The sequence below is a fragment of the Polypterus senegalus genome, chromosome 2 (assembly GCF_016835505.1).
Source record: "Polypterus senegalus isolate Bchr_013 chromosome 2, ASM1683550v1, whole genome shotgun sequence".
Lineage (NCBI taxonomy): Eukaryota > Metazoa > Chordata > Cladistia > Polypteriformes > Polypteridae > Polypterus > Polypterus senegalus.
Window position 1 is genome coordinate 205,875,896 of NC_053155.1, and position 25,140 is coordinate 205,901,035.

The 25,140-nt window shown below is 37.7% G+C and overlaps 1 protein-coding gene across 14 annotated transcripts in view; it reads left to right on the forward strand.

The window, feature by feature from the left end:
- dmd (dystrophin) overlaps positions 1-25,140 on the forward strand; it is a 2,654,580-nt gene that overhangs the window by 2,212,420 nt on the left and 417,020 nt on the right. For all 14 annotated transcript variants that reach the window (XM_039745194.1, XM_039745193.1, XM_039745197.1 and 11 more), the window contains one exon: positions 2,779-3,047. In XM_039745194.1, coding sequence (XP_039601128.1) covers positions 2,779-3,047 — 269 coding nt within the window. The remainder of the gene's footprint in view (positions 1-2,778; positions 3,048-25,140) is intronic.

Here is a 25,140-nt window from a genome sequence, read left to right on the forward strand (position 1 = left end):
AAAAAGTAAGAGCGAAGCAAGGGTGACATATCCAGTCAGGCAGGCGACAGCTCAATAGCTCGAATTTGGATATAAGTAGGTTCTATTTAGTCAACAGAAATATCTTTGGTAGGAATGGAAGTTGAATTTACTCTTTAAATTTCTATGCTGAAGAAAAATGTATGCAATGCTGACTAAATGTACCTTTCATTCCTACCAAACATATTTCTGTTGACTAAATAAAAAGTACTTATATTTAAATTTTAAATAGAACTTGAACAGATACGATACTTCATAATACCCACGCAGCACTACAGTAAGTGCACATAAGAGCAAGAGTCATCCGTGTTTTTTTTTTTTCATTTTTCTTCTTCGATGGATTCTGGCACCCCCAGCAACAGCTGCTCACACCCCAAAGGAGATATATATAGATATAGATATAGATATGACAACAACACTCATATTAATGACAAGACAATTACATTAACAATCATGTTATGTTATTTTTAAAATTTTTCCTTTTCTTTTTCATAACTTCTTTAACACACTACTTCTCCGCTGCGAAGCGTGGGTATTCTGCTAGTACAGTAATAAAAGAAAAGGAAGCATTCATTTTTGGGATGAACACTGCTTGATTACCTTTCTTAAAGATGTTGTCAATGACTGCAAACACACCAGTAATGTTTGTTGATGCACCTTTTTTACTTTTCCAATACGTTAATGAAACAGAAAGGAAAGACTCTGCCCCCTTATTAGTAATAGGATACTTGACTGAAGTAAAATCCAGTTATAAAAGCCTAATAAACAAAAGTGCATACTTCCAACAAAAACCTTCAAATTAAGATTTATGTGCATTAGTCACATTATGTCAGTATAATGTTTATAGGAAGCAACTGACTTTAAAATTTGGCCTCAACTTTAAAGTGTAACTTTTTCAAATTAACAAAAGGGGAATCATATTGAAAATTTTGAAAGAAGACACTTTGTCACGCTAGTAGGACTAAAAGCCTTATACATATTCAAAATGATTCATTCCAATAAACAAATGCACTAAGCACTGCAAACAAATATTGAGGTACAGGCATGTTATTGCAGAAAAACTGAAACATGACAGCAAAGACAGGGTGGTTTCAAATTTAGTTTCAACTGTGATATTCAGAATGATTACTTGTAAAGATGGAGAGAAACTGGAATATGTCAAGTGTATCCACTCTAAAATGAGCACTTCCATAGTGGTTTCAGGGCTAATTTCAGGAAGTCATCCATGTAATTGAAGCATACTGAGTAAATTGTTAATCATCTCTTAGGAAATCTTTTCATTTTGCTCCTATTTACCTTTGCTGTTGATAGTCTTTATGCATGGCTGACTAAAGTCCTTCAGCATCTTATGACCACTTCTTCCTCTTTTTGTTATGTTGTTTCAAAGAAAATTCTTTGATGTGATTTGATCAGCACAGAGAAAGAGATGTTACTATTTGCAATGTGACAAAGAAACCATCGTTAAAAAGACTGAAGTCTGATACACATAACTCTGCTTAATCTTTTCCCCAAACCAAAGTTTAGTATTTGTTTGCTCAAAGGTTGATGCACTTGCTGCTTCTTGAGCAGCTCTTCTTTTCTCCAGCCTAGCGGCCCACTTCTTCTCTTCTTTCGCATTAAAACTGATTAAGTCAGTGTTTGTGTTCCAATTACTTAGTATGTTTTCTTTAATTTTTCACTTAAGCTGGCACTTAAGTCTTCAATCTGCCTCAAGAATGATTTAAGATTGTGAAGATGTAGGGGATGCGACGGCGAAGGTGGTAGGGATGAGAATGGCGCCCATACGCATGTGCCACACTGCTGCCCGCTGCCAAGAGTTGATTCTACAATAAAATAAAATAAAAAATAAAAAGAGGAATAACCTTGTATGTCAATCATCACCCCGAAAGTGGATAGTAGAGGTCACATAGTATCTTCTTCTTCTTTCGGCTGCTCCCGTTAGGGGTTGCCACAGCGGATCATCTTCTTCCATAGTAGAGGTCATGTAGTATATGTGTACCAAATTTCAGGTCAATAGGTCAAATGGTTTGCGAGCTACAGGTGAGTTAAAATCCTGGACAGACAAACAGACAGCCACAGTAGCATATTATATAAGAAGATTGCATAGAGAGAGTTACTACTGTCTCTAGATATTGTGATCTTCCTAAAAAGCATTTTGTGATACTCAGTATCTTAAGACCGCTTGGGCATTAGTTTTATGCAGAAAATTGAAAGATGAAAGCCATTACTTAAATCAAGTGGACACTTTATTTAGTTGGTACAGTAGCAATTGTCTTTCTCTGAATGTTATAATATAAGTAAAGAACGTATTTTTACTTTTGGAGGCAGACATCTGTATGCTTACTCCTCACAGTTCTTCATATCATTAAATGTACATATATACTGTATATGCTCTATAGAAGAGAAGGTGTTTTAGCCATTTGACTTTTGGTGTTTGTTTCCCTTCTACTTCATTCTTAAGAACTTGATACCTAGAGTCAAAGAATACAAAAGTGCCTGGAGCATTATTCCATCTAAAATTATTATATTATTTTAAAATGATGCTATTAGACTCTATATTGTGTCATAATTCACCCTAGAGATTGCGTTTTCCATTTCTCGCTGTATCTTTTTGCAGACTATAGCTGTTTTCTTTGTTCTCCTTACTTATTTTCCATCTAAATTGCCTTTTCTGACCCAAATTGCCATCATGCCTGTATCCAATAAATGAAAGGATAATTGGAGAACAAAGGAGTAAATTGTGCTTTTGAATCTCTACAGATATCACACCAGAGGAACGGGCTCAGAACATCTCGCGGATACTTCGTAAGCAGTCGGATGATGTGAAAATAGAATGGGAGAGACTAAATAAACGCTCTGCCGATTGGCAAAAGAAACTAGAGGACTCCCTCGAAAGACTGCTTGAGCTTCAGGAAGCTATGGATGAACTGGACATGAAGCTTCGTCAGGGTGAGGCCATCAAGCAGTCTTGGCAGCCAGTGGGAGACCTCCTCATTGATTCTCTACAGGATCAAATTGAAAAAATAAAGGTAGGCTGCATGAGAGTTTATATTGAACTTTGCAGTTTACATATTTATGTTTTTCGGCAAATATATAGTATTCACCTCTGGAACAGTTTTTGCATTTTTTATAGATAATTACAAATGATCAAAGGAAAATTATTGTATATAATTTTGCTCTAATTGATGATTTCAAATGTTGCATATTCTTGTATCATAATGTGAAGATGTAAAGAATATTGTTTTTTTCTTGTGCATGCCAAGTCATGCTAGTGGACTTTCAAAATTATTAAAAGTATGTTATATAAAGGGCGGCATGGTGGCGCAGTGGTAGCGCTGCTGCCTCGCAGTTAGGAGACCCGGGTTCGCTTCCCGGGTCCTCACTGCGTGGAGTTTGCATGTTCTCCCCATGTCTGCGTGGGTTTCCTCCGGGCGCTCCGGTTTCCTCCCACAATCCAAAGACATGCAATTCTAAATTGGCCCTAGTGTGTGCTTGGTGTGTGGGTGTGTTTGTGTGTGTCCTGCAGTGGGTTGGCACCCTGCCCAGGATTGGTTCCTGCCTTGTGCCCTGTGTTGGCTGGGATTGGCTCCAGCAGACCCCCGTGACCCTGTATTTGGATTTAGCGGGTTAGATAATGGATGGATGGATGTTATATAAAATACAGAGAGCGGTGTAAAAAAAGAAATCCCATGAACCTGAAAAGCATTCTACCTCTCAACAAAAACTACTACAAAATGTCCCTAAAAATGAAGGGAAATGTCACAATGTGAAATATATTCAAAGAGGGATGCATTTTGGCCAGATGTACCTGAATTTTGCTATTTACTGTATAAAAGTGGGTATTTATTAAATTTCTTCCAAAATGTCCTTCCCTAGCATTATACTACACTTAGCAAGCACAAAAGTTGCCTCTGTTTAGTGAATGCATGCATAAAATTAAACGCACATATGCTCACAAAATATGAAATAATTGATTTTGTTCTTAACACGTTTTGCATCTCAGATACATAAACAAGGGCAGGCATATTAAAATAATCTTCCAAGATAAAATGTGCAAGGTGTTTTCAATCATAAAGCAAACAAGCCTGAATTCCTATATAGGTACAAGCATAAATCTTCTCTTTATCAAATGCGAAGAGTAGCTAAAATGTGCAGTTTTCCCTGTGGAGTCATTGTGGCATTAAACAGCTTCCCCAATTTGTACTGAGCCTTCTGCTTAAAATACCATTCGAGGTAACACACAACAGGAGTTTCATCCATTAGCGCTAGTTTATGGCAATGACTATCAATCTGATGCATCCGTTACAAAACATAGTGTTGAAAATGAGTTTTGTAAGTGAAAATTTGACATTGTTTAAAAAAAAATACAAAGATGTTTTTTATTTTTAAATTCCAAAGAAAAAAGCACAAAGCTGTTATTTTTAAATACAATGCTGGTTTGGTTTTGATGGTCTTTGTGGTGTTGGTTGCCTCTTCTTTGACCCTAAACTGTACAACATTGGCTTGACTGAGGGTGCATGGATTGATGGATGGATGGATGGATGTCTGTTAGTTCTCCTTACTGCACTTTTTCGTGCTGTTTTTTTTTTTTACCCTTAGTGTCTTACTGAGTTAATCATAATTAAGTCATGTTTAGGTTTTTAATTTAACTTTTGTGTTCTTATGCCATGTCCAAATCTTACAAAAAGGAAGAATAATAAGTTCTGAAATTTGACAGACAAACAAAACTGCTTATTGAAGGTAATAAGAGCCATTCTCCGCTGCTTTGTGATCCTTTTATAACACTTTTCTTTTTGTAATTGTGCCATAAAATAATTCACAATTGGTAATTTGTAATTCTAGTGTTTTTCAGTAGTAGATGGTATATTTATAGGATATGCCATTTCTTATACCAAAATTGCACAAGATGTACTGTATATACTATAAAAGTGTAGTCACTTCTTGTCTTTTTACCCTCAGAATAGTGGGGTGCAATGAATGGCTTTGACTGTCTGTGACCCTTTTATGGAAAGAAAATCAAAAGTCATAAAATAAATGAAATGACAAATGTATTTGGAAAAACAAAAAAGCTTCACATTTAATGTATTTGATTTTAAAAGCAGATAAGCAGTATACCTTTTGTTATTTTTAGGTGCAGATCTTTTAGTTGGTGTGTAGCTTATGTTATGATGATGATTCTAATCTTCTATTCACTCAAGCATACACCAAAGAAAGAAATCTTGTGTGACAATTGGGTATTCTGTAGTTTTTCTGTGTTCATTTATAAATGTTGATAACATAGCAGGAATAAACGTTGTTATCCATACTTGCCTCAATTGTTCTGCAGCACCACTATTTTATTCTTTAAAGCCTTGGACTTTACCAGCGTAGAATAGTTTGTTTGTCATCAGTGGGCATACATGTATGTTGTTAGAGGGAGATTGGTCAATGAGTGTTTTATGACTTGCTGTCATGATTTCTTCTCATTTTGTGCTAGTTTCTTTGATTTTTAGGTATATTTATTTTTAATCATTTTTATTAATTGTAATTCTTTTGATGGTGAGATTGTTGCATCCCACTGCTTTCCTTCTACAATGGTCCCAGTTTCCTTGTGTCAATTAAGTATGTGTTTAATGTCATGTTATATTTTATAGGGATTTAGCTGCAATGATCTTGAAAGTAGCTTTTAGTAAAGAGAGAAGGAATTCTTTCTTTTGTGTGAAAACTTTTCATCTTTTTATTTGAAACATTAATGCCAGACAGGTAGGGTCAATGTCGCAACTAAACAAAACCAACGGTTCACCAAGTTATTATTTGTTAAATGACTAAAACCTCAAAAAAAAAAAAAAAACAAGTGATTAATTTACATACTGTATGTGGGCCTGACTTTTCTTGATCAAAGTCCTTTATTAGCACACCTGGTGACCTGTAGACTGCTGTTTTAGAACAGATGTTTTTTTTTTCTGTTTCTCAAACAATGTCTGAACTCTGTATGTCAAGGTGGTCAATATGTGCTTAGAAATGGACTGCTGGCTTTTCTAACATAAATTAATATGTCTAGTTATCTCAAAATCTTTACCTGTAAAGTTACTGGTTATGAAAGGAATCACTTAGGAACTGACTATCTCATGAAAGATTTTAAGCCCATGTGTTACCTTGTGAGTCAAGTTTTCCCATCAGCATGTTAAACTGTTATGCTAAATGAATACTCATTCATCTTGAAAGGCTAGTCGAAAAGTCATTCTTGTGTGGTATAGCGCACTCATAAAACACCTGAGATCTCTTCATCCATGCTCTCTAAAGGCTGTGTTTATGAGTTTATTTTTGTATGTTGGTTTACAGCAGTGGTTCTCAACCTGTGGGGCACGCAAAGTAACAAAAAGGGGGGCGCAAAGATGTGAAAAAAAGAAAACAAGAATCAAAAATATGAAAAAAACATCTGTTGAAACCAAAACAAATTAACTTAAACTACATTCTGATACTAGAACAATAAATATAGAGTTAGATAAATGTCGATAAAAGTTAGGTAGGTATAATAAAATATGCATCTACATTTCAAAAAAATGTTAGTGGGGGCACAATTAAAACTGTTATGAAAACTCAGGTTGCAAATACTTAAAGGTTGAGAAACGCTGGTTTACAGATTTATTTCAAATTCCCATAGGTTCAGCAAAAGTTATGTGATTCTCTGTTACCAAGAGACATCTCATCATGTTGGATTGTTCTTTGTTACTGCTTACCTGTAAGACAACTGAAATATTTGCTACCTTGTCCATCCTTCTCATGCCTCAAAGTCATTGTTATGAATCTTTGTCTTTTACCCAGTCATTTATTATTCCATTATTAACTTTTACTGTTTTGCTGGTAGCATCATCTTTGAGTTTCCTATTTATTCTGTTTTTGATATCACAACACCTAACACTGTTTAAGATGGTGTTGAGGTAAGGATGGCATCTAAGATCTTGGATTTGAAAAACTAACTTCATGGGAACACTGCAAAAAATACATATGCAAAATCAAGACAAAAAAAGTTGCTTTGCTTGTATTTAGCAGAACAATCTGACAAGGTGTAAGCAACATTTACTTGATAAGATTTCTTAAAGTAATTTAAATAATCATAAATACAAATTTTTGGATTAGTCGGTAATTTAATTTCATGATTAAAATACTTTTCATTTGACTTAGATTGTAGAATAAATGTCAGAAATACAAACTCAGTCAGCTCTACACAATGACATTTGGCAGACTGGTTAACAAGACTGTGCAGAGCGACGGGCGCTGAGCAGGCTCCTGTCAATCATGGAGAATCCACTGCATCCACTAAACAGTATTATCTCCAGATAGAGGAGCAGCTTCAGCGACAGACTGCTCTCACTGTCCTGGTCGACTGACAGACTAAGGAGATCATTCCTCCCCCACACTATGCAACTCTTCAATTCCACCCCGGGGTGGTAAATGTTAACATTATACAAAATTATTGTCTGTTATACCTGCATTTTTATCACTCTTTAATTTAATATTGTTTTTTTATCAGTATACTGCTGCTGGATTATGTGAATTTCCCCTTGGGATTAATAAAGTATCTATCTATCTATCTATCTATCTATCTATCTATCTATCTATCTATCTATCTATCTATCTATCTATCTATCTATCTATCTGTCTATCTGTCTATCTATCTATCTATAGCAGCATAGTCAATAACTATGCTCTACTCCCATGCTATTGAGCAATTCCAAGAATTTTCGAGTCCTCCCTCATATCACTTATTCAAAGTACAAAATTACTCTTAATTTAATCATTTTGGCATATCCAATACTCTTCACTCTTATTCCCACAAATGAGAAATTGAAATGTGAAACTTACTTTATTTTATTTGATCCGGATATTGAAGAAAAGAGCTGTTTTTATGACAGGCAGATATATTTAATAAACTTGATATATAGACGAATTGAATTGAATAGTTGAATTTCAACTATTTTAGCACATCCTGTGGCTAAGTAATCAGCCTGTAAACTACAATCCCTGCCTCTTATTCACTATCTGAACCTCAGCAAGTCCCTTACCTCATCTGTTCCTTTATTTAAATAAAATGTATGACAGTGATGATATTGTGTCTTGGTGTTATAAGTCAACTTAAAAAAACCTTCATCTTAATGTATAATAATAGTAAAATAATAATAATTAAATCATTGCAATTCAAATTGCACAGAGTACTTATAACTTGAAAAGTTCTGTAACAAATTAGCAGTTTAGCTTAAGCAGCTACACTGCTATCATTGATCAAGAGGGGTGTACTGAGATTATTTCAAAGATGACACTGACAAAATGAGGGTCTACTAATATTTCAAAGGCCCCTGACACCTTAGAATACACAGGTGTCCAGCACAGACTGAGTCAGGAGATCTCCAGTGTATTAGACTAGAGAAGTAAGTGCCCAACAAGCGAGACTGATTTTCAAACCTGTCTGAACTTTAAGGGGTATTTAAATTTTAAATGGTATTAATCGCTTTTAGCACAAATTGACTGTGAGCATCAAAATCTCTTGACATTGTTTCTCCAAATCTCTTCTCATTGTACATAATGAGTTACACAATAAAATGTTTAGGATCTGTAATACAAATACAATCTTTTATTAAGTTATTGTGTTCAAATCAAAGAAAACACCATAGCAACAGCAAACATGTTGACCTGATTACGTATTTATCCTAAAAGTTATGACTATTTTTTTCTCATAGCTTTGTTAGTTTTACTGATCATTTCTACTTAGAGCTGGGTCATTTATTTTGAGGGCAAATGAGCAGCCTTGTATATGTAAGAGGAGAAAAATCAAGTAAAGGCCACCATCCCTTCCTTCAGGCTACCACATAATATTAGCGCAGTATGTAAATGGCCCACTGTAAACTTTCCTTTTGGCCTTTGAGCCCACGCTAGCAGCAATCTTTCTTGATAGTGAGCAGCAATTTAACTGGGTTCCTCTGCAGCCTCAGACCTAATATAGCAGATTAAAAATAAATTTTACAGTTGATTCACAAGCCTTAGTGTTGATCAAGTATGATCAATAAATGCTTTAAGGAAAATGCTGAATACATATAAAAAGATAAATGTCAAATGGCATGATTAGCTTTAAAGGTGAAAATAATTGTCAAAATCAGCAAAACATCATTATTACTCATTTGCCAATGAAGCAGATTTTACTTCATTCATTTTGTTGTCATGTTAATATTCAACATCTCACTTAACTTTGCATTACTCCCAAAATGCTGATGCTTACTTCCTATGTGTGACCTAGCGGGTTGCCTTGCAGGACAAATGCACACTGCACTTTGGATGCCTTTAGGTCTTGTTTCTATTCTATTTAAGTATTAAGTCAATAATGTAGTACTTTAATGATATTAAAGAAATATTCATTTAGTCCATCTGTAAACTTCTTCTTCTTCTCGAGTCCTTAAACCAAGTTTTTAAATGCCCTTCCAGCGGCGAACGCAGGCTATAGCTCTGTCCATGGGCATGGTGAGGTCCTCCATGGTGCATTTTTCATCCAGGTGTAGGCAGATCAGGAGATGTTCCATGGTCTCTCTTTCCCCAAAGTTCCATAGATCGCTGTCATTGGAGTACCCACACTTGGCCATGTTGGCTTTGGATCTGCCAGTCCTAGTGCGTAGACAGTTATGATTTTTCCACGTTGTCCAGTCCACATCACTGCCAGCAATAAGGTCTTCTCCCACCACATTAGGAGCTTTTTCGCCTCAGCCCCTGACAGATTCCAATCTGCGAATCTTACTACATGTCTTAACCTTGACCAAATGTTGCTATCTGTAAGCTGATGAACTGAAGATGATAGAAGAGCTAGAGAAACTCAATTGTAAGAATTGTTTTGTTAGTATTTTTAACTAATGAATCAAACTTAGGTTGATATGGGGCCAAAATGGAAGATACTGTAAGTTAACATCCAAACAATGCAAAATGAATGGAGAGTGGCAGTATGTCTTTGTATCGTAAGTGTGGCTGATGCTGTTTAGCAAAATATTCAATAACACTTTCTTTTAGTAATCACAATCCACTATTCATGACTACAAAGATCATAAAGAACAAAATGCTGGGTTAATAATTTATTTAGATAGATAGATAGATAGATAGATAGATAGATAGATAGATAGATAGATAGATAGATAGATAGATAGATAGATATTTTAATTATCTAAAATAAAATGTTATCTTTTTGAGTTATCTAAAGGAATGAGATCCTCAGTACAAGCTACCAAAATAAGGTTTCTTTGTGGGGCTCTGGGGCTGAATCTCTTTGGTAAGATGAGGAGTTCACCAATATAGGAGGACCTCAGAGCAGAACTGCTACTTCATCGGATTGAGAGGAGCTAGTTGAGGAGGTACAAGATGGTGCACAAAATGGAAGTCTGAGAATCATAGAGTACACCCTTGACATAACCCTTTTGATACACCCATCTATTTAATAATTACCACGCAATTTTCATGCAATCCACAATAGGACAAAGAGGGGGAAGGTTTCTTGGTGCATTGCTCACAGATCAGCAAGTGTGCTAGTTTTGCATCAGTTACTGAATTGTGTGTTTTGTAGGACCAATAGCAACAAGATTTAGTTTCCTGGATTCCTCACATGTCTACCTGAAGGATCATACAATGTCACCATCACAATACACTGTTGAAGGGAACAGGGCATGCCTTTTCTAAGAACTAACAAAATGAATCAAAACATGCAAGGCAATTTTCCACTACTTTCACTAGATTACATTTGCTTCAGTAACTTATAAGCAAAACCGGAGAACAGGTTATTGACTTTTGTCAGACCAAAGAGCCTCTATGTCCAGTCACTATTGAGGTAGTACTTGGGCGTCCACATCAATGACAGGTTGGAATGGTCCTGGAACACAGAGAAACTGTATAAGAAAGGGCAGCGCAGACTCTTTTGCCTTAGGAGACCATGTTCCTTTAATGTGGGAAGTGACATCCTTCACATCTTCTACAGCTCTGTGGTGGACAGTGTAGTTTTCTGCACTGTGGTGTGCTGGGCTGGTATCATCACTTTAAGAGAGGCCCACATGGTCAGTTATGGGAGATACTGGAGGTAGTAGTGACAGAATTAAAAGAAAACCTAATGTCATTATGAACAATGCTGACAAACTAACATTGATTACTTTCAGCCAGCAAATTATTCAGCAGAAGTGTTTCAAGAAACACTAATTGGGCTCGTTTATACCAACAGCAATATGCTTCTATAATGCCTCACTGTGACTGGGACTGACTAGTTAGATGTTTTCTTTGTTATTAAATTTGCTTCCTTTATAGTCATTCTGGTGTGTGTTCAGACCATAGTGTATGTGCATATATATATTTGTTTATCTGTCTATATACATATTTATTTATTTAGATCTTCTGTAAAAAGCCAAACAGCCCCCCATCAACAAATAAAGGTCTATCTATCTATCTATCTATCTATCTATCTATCTATCTATCTATCTATCTATCTATCTATCTATCTATCTATCTATCTATCTATCTATCTATCTACGGTGGGGCTCCTTACCATGTACAAAGGATACTTTTTAATAGCCTACCTATAGTTAGGATGCTCCCTTTACCAGGAGCTTTATAAAGCAGATCCAATGTGAGAAAACCAAGTAGTGCACCCAAGATAAGCCTGAGAAAGTTGCTGGAGATACGAACATCTGGTCAGCCCAGCTTAGTTTGTTGCTACTGTGACCCTTACCTATAAAACCAGGAAAAAAATGGTGATAGTATAAGTTAAAGAGCAAACAGATTTTAAAGAAAAACAGGTTTCTTCGATTTTATTCATGGAATTCTATTGCTTTACATACAAAAGATTTTTTTTTTTTTTTTTTGATTCGTTTTTCCTACCTGTCAATAATTTTCCAATAAAGGCAAAATCAAATGTTATTTGTTACGTAAAACTTATACATATAGTAAAATATGTATTGAAATGCTTAGTTGTTGAATTCCAGTGGTGGAAGTCTTATTCAAAGGGGTCTGTGTTTTAAGCATATTACCCCATGATATTCAGCTTATAGTTACCCTGCCTACCCCATTTAGGCACTTCTGATTCTATAACCTAATTTTGGTTAGGAGTGGTATCATCCCTCCATTATAGAAACGTATTTATTCCCTAAGAGGGTAATATCTAGGCAGGAGTTTACTCTATCTGGGGCACAAGTCTACTGGCTTAATCTACAGCTTCCATTTAGATTAACATGCTGATTTTAAAGATGAGGAACAACACCAGAGTGCCAAAGGAAAACTAACGCAGAAACGGGGAGAACACAGAAACTCAATACAGGAATATGACCACAGAATCCTGGATCAGTGAGCCATCAAAAATAACCAACTTAATGAGGTAGCAAGTCTTTTTAATATTTAGATATCTATTGATAGAAAATTAAAAGCACCCAAGATCGCTCAATAGAAAATTGCTAGTAAGGGATATTTTCCATTTTTATATTATACTGTATATGATTTTTACAATCAGTTATGTTGCATTAAGCTGATTGCATTATTTTTAGCATGCAGTGTTAAGCAGGGTTGTATAAATGTGTTCACTGAGATAGCCTTTTTATTAGATGATATGCTGTATGCTTATCCGTGCTCTTTTTAGCTGGCTGATAAAGTAACACAGATGAATGGATTATTTGAGGATTCATGAATCATAAAAATGAAATATTTTTTTGTTGCACTTCTGCTGCATTCCAGCTGGATTCATTTCCTTTGTTGTTCTGCTAACAAGAACCATGCTATACAGCCACGCCAATTTTTATTTTACAGAACCCATTGAGAAAACATTGGCTCTACATACAAAATACAATATTTTTTGGCAGTTCATTAGATGTTCAAATTCAAGGCTTTTCTTATTGAAGTCAAGCAAGATCAAAATTATTTTTTAAACAAAAAGAGCAGGAAGTGCATACTTGGATTAGTAGAAAATGATAATCTGGTTACAAGCAATTAAAAGTTTAAGGCATCCAGATACAATGACAGGGTGGTGTACATTCTCTGTGCGCAGCGTATCATGAGTGTACTGTATCAAAGGGAAATCTGTACTTAAAAACACATTACTACTAATGGCCACTTGGAATACATGAGAACGACCATCTGTCATAAATAATATGTGTCCAGTCAAGAATTTTAACTTTCAGTCCGGACAAAGTCTCAGTAAAGTATTTCTATTATAATGAGTCCTATATGTAGATTGGCCGGGTTTGGAAAAGGATGGAATAGAATATATATGCAGATAGTATTTACCTTCTATACAGGGGCAAACAAAATACCACCCTGGAAGCATTCAGAATGTTACAACATGGCCAATTTGGTAGTATTTTATGAGTTTATTTCTGAAATGTAGAGCGGCTTTATCGAGAATGGTTGTGAAGTTCTGTTTGCTATGCAAGAAAAACATATGCCAGATATAAAAGTATAGTCGCCTGTCCATCAGTCCATTTTTTTGCTTCCGTGCAGTGGTACAGGAGTGGGATTTGATCCCAGTATCATTAGGTAAAAGAAAAAAGACATTACTGGATAGCAGACCAGTACCACTATCAGACATCACCTAAGCAAACCTCTTATAAGCACAATCTTTTCAAGCGTTTAGGACGCATACATACATAAAATGTTTGAAAAGGGCAGTACAACACACCCCGTTCATGTACTCTACATCCGAGCACCCATAGCACGTAAACAGGACTGTGAAATCTCTTAGATCACAGCCCTGCTTCCCACAGACCTGCTCTACTTGATTGAAAGCCAGAGGCATAAGTTTATTCCCCAATTCAATTAATTCAGCAAGTGATGTGCACTCTGGTGAAGAACACAGAAATAAAAAAGAAAATCATACATGCCAAAAAAAGACATTGCTCGTGTATTTGAAAAAAGGACTGTCACCATGAAAATCAATTAAGTTTTCCATAAAGTACTACTACCATGCAGTCATCTTGAAACAGAAATGCTGCCAGCTAGGGGAGATTTGTAAGTGATTGTGTATGAGACAGAGTCATAGAGCCCCAGATTTTTTGTTCAGCTTGTACATAAATAAACTGCCTACTTCAAAAGCTCATGAGCACAATTCAAGTAGCTATAGCAATATAAAAAAGAAGAAAGAAAACACTAAACTTTTGCATACTCCAAATGGGGTGTCATAGGTCTGTGACCTGAGGATGTCAAGTTGGATGCTGAAGAGCGCACTTATTTTTTTTATACATGCAGAACTTAAAAAAAAATATAACTTTTGGATCAGTTAAGTACCTGAGGTTAAATTTGTAACCCTGCAAAGTGTTTTTCATTCCAGGATCCCACTGCTACTTAGTGATAGAAAAACAAGGTTCACAAGCAGCCGATAAATGGCTGTAGGCCCCAAAGATTTACACAGGGCCCATGAATTAAGGATGCTATGAGTACTGGAGTAGCCATGAGGGCATGGTGGATGAGCAGAAGGCTGGGAGAGTTCCCCCAAAGAGTAGAGAGACAACACTGTGCCCCTGGGTGGAACAGGTGGCTTCCTGTTACATGTTATTGAGAGCAGGCAGTGGTTGTGCCACCAAAAGTGTCTAGTCCTTTAATTGTGTTTTGGGACTCAGGGATTCAGAAGTTCTGATGTGTTTTAGAGGTCTGGGGTGACATCCCGAGCTCTTTCAGAAGTTGTACCACACCTAGGAGGTAGATCTGGGAATTACTCTCCAAGTAACGTCAGCATGTGTTTTAAGGGCTACCCCTTTTTAGTGGTTTCCCAAAATAGGATTCAAAAGGTATGGTGGGGCAGATGTTCAACTAGTGGAGTGTTTCAGTGGCCAGAGTAGTGAGAGAACTAGGAATTAAACTTGCTTGTGATACCTCTTTAGAATTTTGCTTTCCATTGATTCTTTTGCTACTTTTTGTTTTTCCATCATTTATCCCTCTCTTGCGTGTCATTAAACTTATTTATTTTTTGGGCAATCAATTGTTGGGCAAATCAATACGTGTGTGATAGGCACATAGAAGCAGTCTTATCGTCTCTTTGGCTTCTCTGTGGGAAATCAAGTTTGCTAGTTAACAAAATACTCAGACGTTTTGATTCTTATTAATATATAACAGCTGAGGAACTATAATGAAAGTGGAATAAGGATTGTTAAATGTAGCATATAATGGCTGCAACTGGAATTTCTAATTATTTCTTTTAACAGCACTTGCGTCTTTCTTACATTTTTGTGCCTGTTATGCATTGAATTGATTTTATAATGCTTTGCCTCCTGAAAAGGAGTTGTGTACTTTTGTCTTTCTCTTTTATCTGTTTTTCATCTTTAAAGTCAAAACTGTAGGTGACCTATAAAAAGAGCAGTGCTGCAGGCACTGCCGTAGGGAGTTAACCAGCTACCAGTTTCTGCTTTAAGGGGCCCTTTTGAACCATTGCACACAACATTCAGTGGCACATTACAAGAATGGACTTTCTGTTTGACACAGTTTCGTCAACAGAGTGTTTCTTTCGATAAGCCAGCAACAGCACAGCAATTTCACACCACTTCTGTTGCATGCCTGTTTAGCATACACACCACTTCAGGCCAGATGGAAGAGGCTTCAGAATCTCCCAGGAAAGTAGGCTTCCCTTTCTTAGCAAAATGAGCATAACGCCAGCAATTTTAGAATGCCAATTTCTGTTTTGTACATCTTTCATTTGTACAAACAGTAAATAGATATCTTGACACTCCAGTCACACTGTAGTTTGTGCCTTCTCAAATATTGTACAAACGACTTTATCACTAAATAATGCCAGACTTTTTGTAGTAGCTTAAGAATTGATATGCCTGTCATGCTGATGACGATGATGAGCTTGCAGAGGCTAATCCTCTTAATCGCATCTTTGGCAGTGGAAAAGCAGCCCAGTTATTATCAACCTCGGAAAAGTAGAGGAAAACACATAAAATGTGTTGTTATTTTCCAATGTCCATAGTGTCTAAGGAGATAAAAATGAAAACAAAGTGCTGCAGACTCAAATCCTACTACCTCAAGCTTCAATTGTAAGAGTGTGTTTCGTTTCAAGACAATCAGTTCTGCATGTGAGATTGTATGTACTGTGAATGTTGTTAAGAACCGGATAGGATAGGGAGTGCCTGCCATTTTTGTCTGTTGATTTTGCTTATTTTCTTGAACTTCTGTTATTACAATTACAATATTTAAGATGACATATAATATATCTGGGAATTCAGGACTGTCTGTTTCAAGAATGACAACTTAGTGATTTTATATGCTGGTTCAGTCTTAAAATCATCCATAAAACTGTTTAATATTAAAAAAAAAAAACACAAACTCCTTTATATAGTGCATAAAGGTTATTCATTTTATTTTATATACATCTAACCTTGCACTTGTTTGAACTTTTAAACATTTATGGTCAAGATTTTCTAAAAACTGTCGACAGTGTGATATTAATTTGATTGGTTAAAGTGGCAAGTGAAAGTGACTTTCTGCCTTTTTGGTGGAGGGCAGTAGGACTGTTTAGATAGATATCAGAATGGATTATTGGTAAAGTTTTAAAATCCTTATAAAAGAGGCAGAACACAATGAAAAAGGGTTAGGGATTCCCCCATATATTGTAAGGTTCGCTGGACGAAATAAGCAAGCAAATAGGCAAAAACGACCAAGTCCTGAATTAGACAAACTGCAGAGCAAGGCTGTTGGCTTTTATTGCCGTGGAAGGGGTAGAGGTGGGACATCTAGAAGGGAAATGGTCATCCGAGGGCGTGGTCTGGAGTTGGAGGAAGGCGGAGACTAGGTCTTACTGATCCTGTAGGGAGGGAAGAAGAGGCTTTAGTACACCTGATTACTCCCCTGTACCTGTGTGTCAGCAGTAGCTAGAGCCACCTCCTGCACGTGCATGTATGACATCCTGTTGGATAAAGTTTGTGCTTAGTTTGCTCATGCTATGTTTTCCTGTTTTTCTGTAAGCACATATAAATGTTATGGACTTGGCCCGGACACAGACAGGTGGACATGTTGTTACTCAACCACCACACGTTTATTTACAAAACTATTTACACAAATATTGGTCACACAGACCCAGTCCCGTGCACAAACCGCAACAATCACTCAGTCCTGGCCACAAATGTCTTCTTCTGGCCACCTCCTCTGTGCTTCGTCCTGCCTCCTCCCGACTTCAGCGCTGAATGAATGGAGACGGCCCCTTTTATGCAGTCCCCGGATGAGCACCAGGTGTTCCCGGCATTCCTCGCTTGGTCACGCCCCAGTGTGGCGGAAGTGCCGGCTATCTTCCTGGCAGCTCTCCGGGTGTCTCCCAAAGTCTTCCCCCCAGCACTTCCTGGTGTGGCAGAAGGAAGTGCTGGGGCAACAGGTCCCCAAGGCATTGGGGCGCCACCTGGCAGTGACCATGGGCCCCTACAGGGTAGGGCTTCCATGCCCTCAACCCGTGGCCCCCAGAACAACCAGGAAGGCAGCCCCCACGTGATCCAGGGTGGGCTTTGACCCTCTTCCGGTCCCTCACGGCGTCCCAGCCGGGTCATTGCCCCTGGCATCCCTGACAATGTGAACATTCACCCTGCGTGACACCATCATCCATAAGCCTCCTGGTGTACAATTCTTCTAACTTTAAGAAGTTCTTCATTAGTAATTGACACATTTTCTCAAGATCAGATTTAGCTCTAAGGTAAAGTATTTCCACCTCAGTGAGCAAACTTAATAACTTACCTGCATTAACATCATTTTACGCACTTCTAATGCTGACTTGGAGAGCACGATCAATACTACACTTAAAGAGCAGGGATGCTTGCCTCATTTAGAGTATCTGATGTACTTAAAACATGGTTGGAGTGCAGAATGTTGAAGCCATTAGGGAAATGCATATGAGTTAACCCCTGCCATGCTGCTTGAATTAGTCTGCTGGTCAGTCTGCCATTTTTTTCTGTTCTGTTTGTTTTTAATTAGATAGTGGTGTGGTGTCATTTGGTCCAGAATCTAGTTTTTTTGAGGAGTCATTTTTTCACAAATTCAAAGCACATTTGGACATTTTCTGTGATACTGCCTGAAATGCAGGCTAATGAGAAACCAGTCCATTCATGAAACAAAATTCTTAAAGTGTACTGAATGTACACACAGTATGGCGAGGAATACTATTTTTGACTCACATATTCAGATGTGCATATATTGAATAAGTATTTAAGAATTTTTTTTTACAAAGATTTTTGGGAGATACTCTACTGTATATGGATTTCCTCTTTAGTCCTTGCCACATTCTCTGAATTTGTGGTTACCAGTTTACTGCTGCCATCTTTGCATTAGCTGATTATGCACTCTAGTGAAGACCCTGTATTGTGGTTTATTGGCATAATTCTTGAAATTAACTACTAAGGTTTGCTTAAACGTTTGGGTCTCTAAATCCTTCCTTATGCCTGAAATTTCTATGAACCTTAAGGAGTCCTTTTCAGTAATCCCCCCCTAGAGAGTGCCCTTCTGACAAATCACTGATGCATCCTCAGTAGCGGAAGCCTCTCACAGCCAAGTTAATGCAAACTAGGAATTTACACAGGATATGGAATTATCAGTACAAGATTTCTGTACTCCCTGGCCCTAAAAATGTCTAATGTGGATTTGCATTACAAAATAAACTTAAACTTCGGGAAGCACTTTGATAACAAGCCTCACCATTTACCTCTGTATGAATATTGCACGCTTTAAACAGTATTTTAATTCCCGATTCTGCTCTTAATGTGTTTTGCTTTTTTCAGCTGATCAGCTTTTCTTCATAGTTTATAGTTAATGTATAAGGTTTACAATTTTTCTTTCTTCATTCTCCATTGTAATATTTCACATCAATATATTTTGTATTTTTTGTAATATATTTGATATAATATTCAGTCAGTCAGTCAGTCATTGTCCAACCCGCTATATCCTAACACAGGGTCACAGGGGTCTGCTGGCAAGGCAGGAACAAATCCTGGGCAGGGCGCCATCTCACCACTGTGATATAATAGTGCTAGCGACTGGGAGCCCGGTCGAATCGGACTACAAATTCTACATTTGTGAAATCCATACTTTCTCTGCAAAGAATTATTTGTTTTTTTAAGTACTTAAAATGTTAGCACTTTGAGTTCCGAGAAAAGCGCTAAATAAATGTAATGAATTATTATTATTATTATTATTATTATTATTATTATATTTTATTATCATGGCACTGATTTGTGCTTAAAATAGACCTTTTCGGCTGATGTAATGAAGAGCTTCCTGTTCTTCCTGCGAGACGTGAACTCAGCTCTTCGGTGCACCTCATTTGATTTTTTCCGGCAAACACATTTTCAAAACAAACCGTATTTTGCGACTCTAATCAGAGTCAGAGTAATAATTATGTTGGCGTGGTCATTTTAGATCTGAGATCGGCTAAAATTTAAATAATGACCATTGTTAATACCCAGCCGTCATTACTCAGTTTGCCAATAGATGTCAGAATGACAGATGCCAAAACCGAACTGCCCAAAGATAGATTTCGACGTACCAAACAAATGGCGATACGTTCTAAATTACTTACGGTTCCGGAGCTGTCGAAGGGTTTAAGTCAGTCAACGATGTTAGTCCTGGAAAATATGCCCCACCAAACCAACGTTCCAAAAACCAACCGAACTTACTGTTATCTGCTTGAACCAACACCAACTTACTATACTCGGCCATCCAGCGGCGTCACTGAAGCATTCAAACATTCTTAGCCAATCATGCAAAATTGCGTCTGCGTTTGCCACTTTATGTTCTAACTACAGAGGCAGAGTCCCATTGCATGGTTCTAACATGTACTGAGTCGAGGTATTGACGCGAACACCATACATACGGGGTATTGACACGAACACCATACATACGGATAATATCAAATTATATATAAGGATATGTCTATAATAATAAAATACAGAAACAGCACAATGGTATGGCTAGTGGCATAATGGTGGAGTAGTTAATACTACTGGCGTACAATTCCAGTGTAAATTCCCTAACATTTCATTGCTTTTCTCCCAGTAGTCCGGTTTCCTCCCAGTTCCAAAGACTATTTTGCACACATAATGTAAGACCATTTTTACAGACTTACATTAGTAAGAATTTTATTTTAATTTTTTTTATAAGGAATGCTCAAACTGCATACATATAATAGCAAAATATTCAAACACCATGCAACGTTTGCATTCTTGTATGTATGCCTACTGCATCAATATACATAGAAGTCAAATATGGAACAGGTGCCAAAAAATGGAGCCACCCTGGTGCTTTGTCAATTGCCAATTGCAAACACTGATGAACCCATACCTCTTTTCAGTCATCCATTTACCAATTGATTTATCTACTTTTCCAAATTCCCTTGGGTTTTAGTTCTATCAATTCTTCTATGCACTTGCTTGGCTTACCAACTCAAGAAAACTAAGTGTTTCAGCTTATCCTAGCAGTAACAGTAAACCAGCCCTAGGTGAGAAAGCCACTTGTGACAGAGCACACTCACTAACTCAGTCCCACCCATGTTTATTTGGGGTCTTTTTATCTCTCCAAATGTGTCAAACAGCACTTTTTTGAAACCTGTGTGTACACAGAGAGGCCATAGCAAATAAAAAGCATCCAATTTTGGAAATTTGTCTGGAATTTATGTACCGTGAGAAAGCAGCACTGACCTGTTGTGCCACCACGCAGCCCTGGGATTTATTTGATTTAGATAACAGGTTAACTAATATCCATTCATTCATTAGCAGGTGATTAGATTGTGTAATGAAAATCATTCAGTTTCCTAAATCATTAATCTCGAAGGGCAGCATGGTAGGGCAGTTGCTAGGCCTGCTTCCTCACTGCTGCAGTGTCCTAGTTTCCAATACAAGCCTATTTGCAGTCTGAGTGTAGATTTTGCATGTTCTTCCTTTGTCTGTCTGAGTTTTTGTGGAAGAAGATATGCAGTTCAGTTTCGTGGGCAAGTCTAAATTGAATGTTTGTATGTGTCTTGATTTTGCACCTCGTGTAGCCAGGACTGGCACCAGAAGCTTGTGTCCATCTAAAGGAAGGAAAAGATTCAGAAAATAGTTGGACTGCTGCATTTTGGCCTTTAAAAGGACCAAGTTATAAAACAGTAGGCAGTGTACTCTGTTCAGAAGATAAGTGCAAATTAAATAACTACTGAATACCTGGCTGTCTGTGATGGATGGATGAGTGGGTAACACAGTCATTACATTGTAGTATAAGCTGTCTGGCTGGACCTCAGCCATTAAGATTCACTTACATGTAACTTAAAAATCTAATATAAATGGTTTTGCGAAGCCAAAACCTTTTTGTTTTTTCTTAGAGTATACAAAGTTCATGATATCCAATTAGTGGCTAGATCTTCTCGTTTCAGGTTTTTTTTTTTCTCCCTTTTTACATATTTCAGATGAAATGCCATTATTTCAAAACTCAAGCAATCATATACCATGAAAGTGTTTCCGTTCTGATTACTTCTTCAAGCTCAGTCAAATGCTCCACACTTTCCGTTTCCTCCATGATTTACATGAGTATGTGGTTCAGGGTTAAAAATAAACCTGTCTTCCAGCTTCAGTCTACCTTGGAATTATCTAAATTTAGATAAAATGTGAGGCACAGCTGTGGGCTCAGTAGCCCTACTTTTTACAGGCAGGATGGAAAATTTGCACGGCCTTTGTTAGATAAGCGAGGTAAACAAGCCGATCCAGAGTGCCTGTTGAGCGCGTTTTTAGAGCATCACAGCGTCTATCCTGTTGATAGCAAAATAAACTTGCACCAGGTGCTTCTTCAATAATAAGGAAACAATATACTTTATACTGAGTACCTGGAGGGGAATTTAAACAATGTCTTCCAAGAACTACTTGCTGCCTCTAGTTATGGAGATAAGTAGGTGCGGGCTGTTGACTTGTTTGTTGTGCTATTAATCTAATTAAGGCAGATTTTTTTTTGTTTTACCAAATGTTAGACATATTGGGGATTTTTAACTTTTTCAGATATGATATTTTCAAACTGCACCTATCATGTAATGAAGTCAGTTGGTGCCATGAATAGTGCTACTCCTTTACTACTCTAGGAGCATGCATTCAGAGTGCAGCCCAGTCAAAGTTTTGATTTTCTACTCCCGTCAACATGGGTTTTCCTCTAGTTATCCTACTTGAGCTTAAGGTTTTGTGGAGATGAAGCCTGTAAAGGACTGGTGCCCCAAACAGCATTGGTTTCTGCCTGTTTTCCTAATGCTGCTTGAGTAGCTTCCATTCTCCACCATTCTTAGAGATGCAATAGTCTAATTCTAAAAATAGGTGTTTCTTCATGCAAATGTGGAGTGTATTTGTAAATATACCAGTGTGATTACCTGATATAGCAATAGCACTGGAAAATGGTGTGCCCTGGTTAAGAATTGGACAGGCAGTTTTAGTTCATTAGAACATTTGCACTGCTTTACATTTTTTTTCCAAGTTCTTTTGACTTTTAATATTTTGAAACTTGAATTTTCAAGTTTTTTTTCATATATGTATTTTAATTGAATTTCCTTGACTGAGGAGGAGAGAGAGGTTAGGAGCACGCACTGATATAGCGCATTGCTGCACCCACCAGATGACAAACCAACTCAGGATCCCAGATTAGGACCCGAGTGCAGCCATGCAACGGGTGACACCTCAGCACCACACTAGTTCAGATGGAATGGAACAGTGTGAGGTGTTTAATGTTGGCTGGAGTGCCAATTCTGACACCAACACCCAGGCTTTTCCCCACAGGTTGGAGGGCCTACATGCAGGGATGGATGCAGATTAACATCATACTCAGGACACAGCAATTGCAGGTTAAGGGCCTTGCTCAAGGGCCCAACAGAGCAGAGTCCCTTTTGGCATTTAGGGGATTCGAATCTTCCAATTGCCAGTGCAGATCCCTAGCCTCAGAGCCACCACTCCACCTACAGTACCTAGATTTACATTTTTTCCCATGTATTTTTAAGTGCACCACACCACAATTTTAAAATCGCTGCAGGCAAATACTAGGTTACTAATAGACCTTATCCATTTAATAAGTACCATCTCCCAAGGTTCAATTGGTGTCACAGAGACTTCCTTATAAATTCAAGGTCAGCATCAGTAGCCGTTTGTCTGAAATTTAGTGTTTGAACTGGGAACAAGTGTGTTTTAGGGATTCAGGTTCCTGGCATTCTGATTTATGATCCATAGATTTCTCATTTTGACTAAATTCTCTGTCTTAGCATTTTAGCTCTGATTGAATAGAAGTGCTCCAATAAATGAATACTTTCAATGCATGTCTAACTGTGATAACGATATAGCCATGTGGGGTTTTAAAGTATGTTACTGTCTCTTGAGAAAACAGATTTGCTTTTTAATTCTTTGTTAAAAGACAAATGCACCTCATGGTCTGTTGCTAGTTACCAATTGCTCTCTTTCTCTTTCTGTTTCTGTTAGCAGACTATTCGAAAGGGTTGTCTGGAGATAAAAAGGCAGGTGGTTAGCGTATGCGCTACAGTCCAGTTATGCCACATCAGATTTGTGCCACTGTCATAATGCCCTTAGTGTGCAACTTCAGTTTATGTCTTTGTCGTTATATGCATGATCACTTGTTTTTTTCTTATTAACATCATCTAGCCACTTAAGGGATTGTCGATACCTGTTATTATGAGATTCTCCACTGTGGTATGTAATGTAAATAAGCATTCAAACAGAAAAATGTTTCATATAAAAATAATAGAATTAAATAATAGAATTTAGAATAATAGAATTAAAAGAAACAGAAGGAACAGTAATAGCGTGACTAACAAAGCTGCTTCAGAGGTCCTGCCTAATCTCCACCTCTGTAATGATTTTTTGTCCCAGGCACTCCAGTTTCCCTCCCACCTTCTGAAAGATATAAATACCTGGTGTGGAGGATGGCCGGCCGTTTATCCCGGCCAATACCCCCAAGCCACCAGGTGGAGCCCTCCTTGCAGCATGAAGGTCCCCAGAAGACCAGCAGGGCATCATGGACAATGGAGTTTTTATGCACCGCCCTGCTGGATGCCATGGGGGCCACGAGAGGGAGCTGCAGGGAGGACCGAAGAGTTCTTCGTGCCCTATGACCCGGAAGTTCGTCATAGGAAGAGCGACGGGCTTCCGGCTTGAAAAAAAAAGTACTATTTACCCTGACCCGGAAGGAATAAGGACTTGTGGACTGTTGGCTAGGAACACTTTCGGGTTAGGGAGTATAAAAGGACTGTGGGAGCTCCCAGACGGCGAGCTGAGCTGGGTGGAAGGGTGGCAACGCGTCTGGGAGCTGGAGGATTGTTTATTGATTGTATTGGTGGGATTTATGAGTATAGTGGTGGAGAGAGTGTTTTGTACACTGTGACAATTTAATAAAGTCAACTTGAGGACTTTTACCTGGTGTCTGGAGTCGTGGACAGGGGTTCAAGGAAGCGAGAGCGCGCCCTATCTACCACACTGGTTAATTGTCAATTTCAAATTGGCCCCTGCATAAGTTAGTGTGGATTTGTATGTATGTGCCCTAAAATGTATTGGCCTTACATTCTGAATTGTTTCCCACCTTGTGGCAAGTGCTGCTGGGATAGTCTCTGGCCTTCTGTAACCCTGAGTTGAATTAAGCAAGTCTGAGAATGGAATGCTATGTTGTATCATGCTATAACGTATATACATTTGTGAAGAATAAAAATACAATGAAACCAGTTATCATTTTAACTGAGAAGAGTATTCACTGAATGAGAGTCACAAGAAATCAAAGCAATGCACAAGCACAAGGTTAGAAAATGCCTACTGAGTTAAACAGGAAGCTTTAAGTTCTAGAAGTTAGATATAGAAAGGCAGAACACTACAGTTAGATACTATCATGAAATTCAGCATATCTTATCTTTCACGTTAATGTCAGTGGTAAATTCATAAACGTTTTTGCCTAGTTTGAATTTAGAATGCTGCTTTTTACATAGATAAAGGTAGATTCTGTTTTAAGCCAGCAGTCATACTACATGCACTTCAAAACAAGTCATCCATATGAAGCTAAGCATGTTCGGGCCTGACCAGTACTTGGATGGGAGTCCATCTAGGAAAAGCTTGGGTTGAGCTGGAAGACCTGTGGTCTTAATGTGGATCCCAATGCCTTAGTGCAGTGATGGGG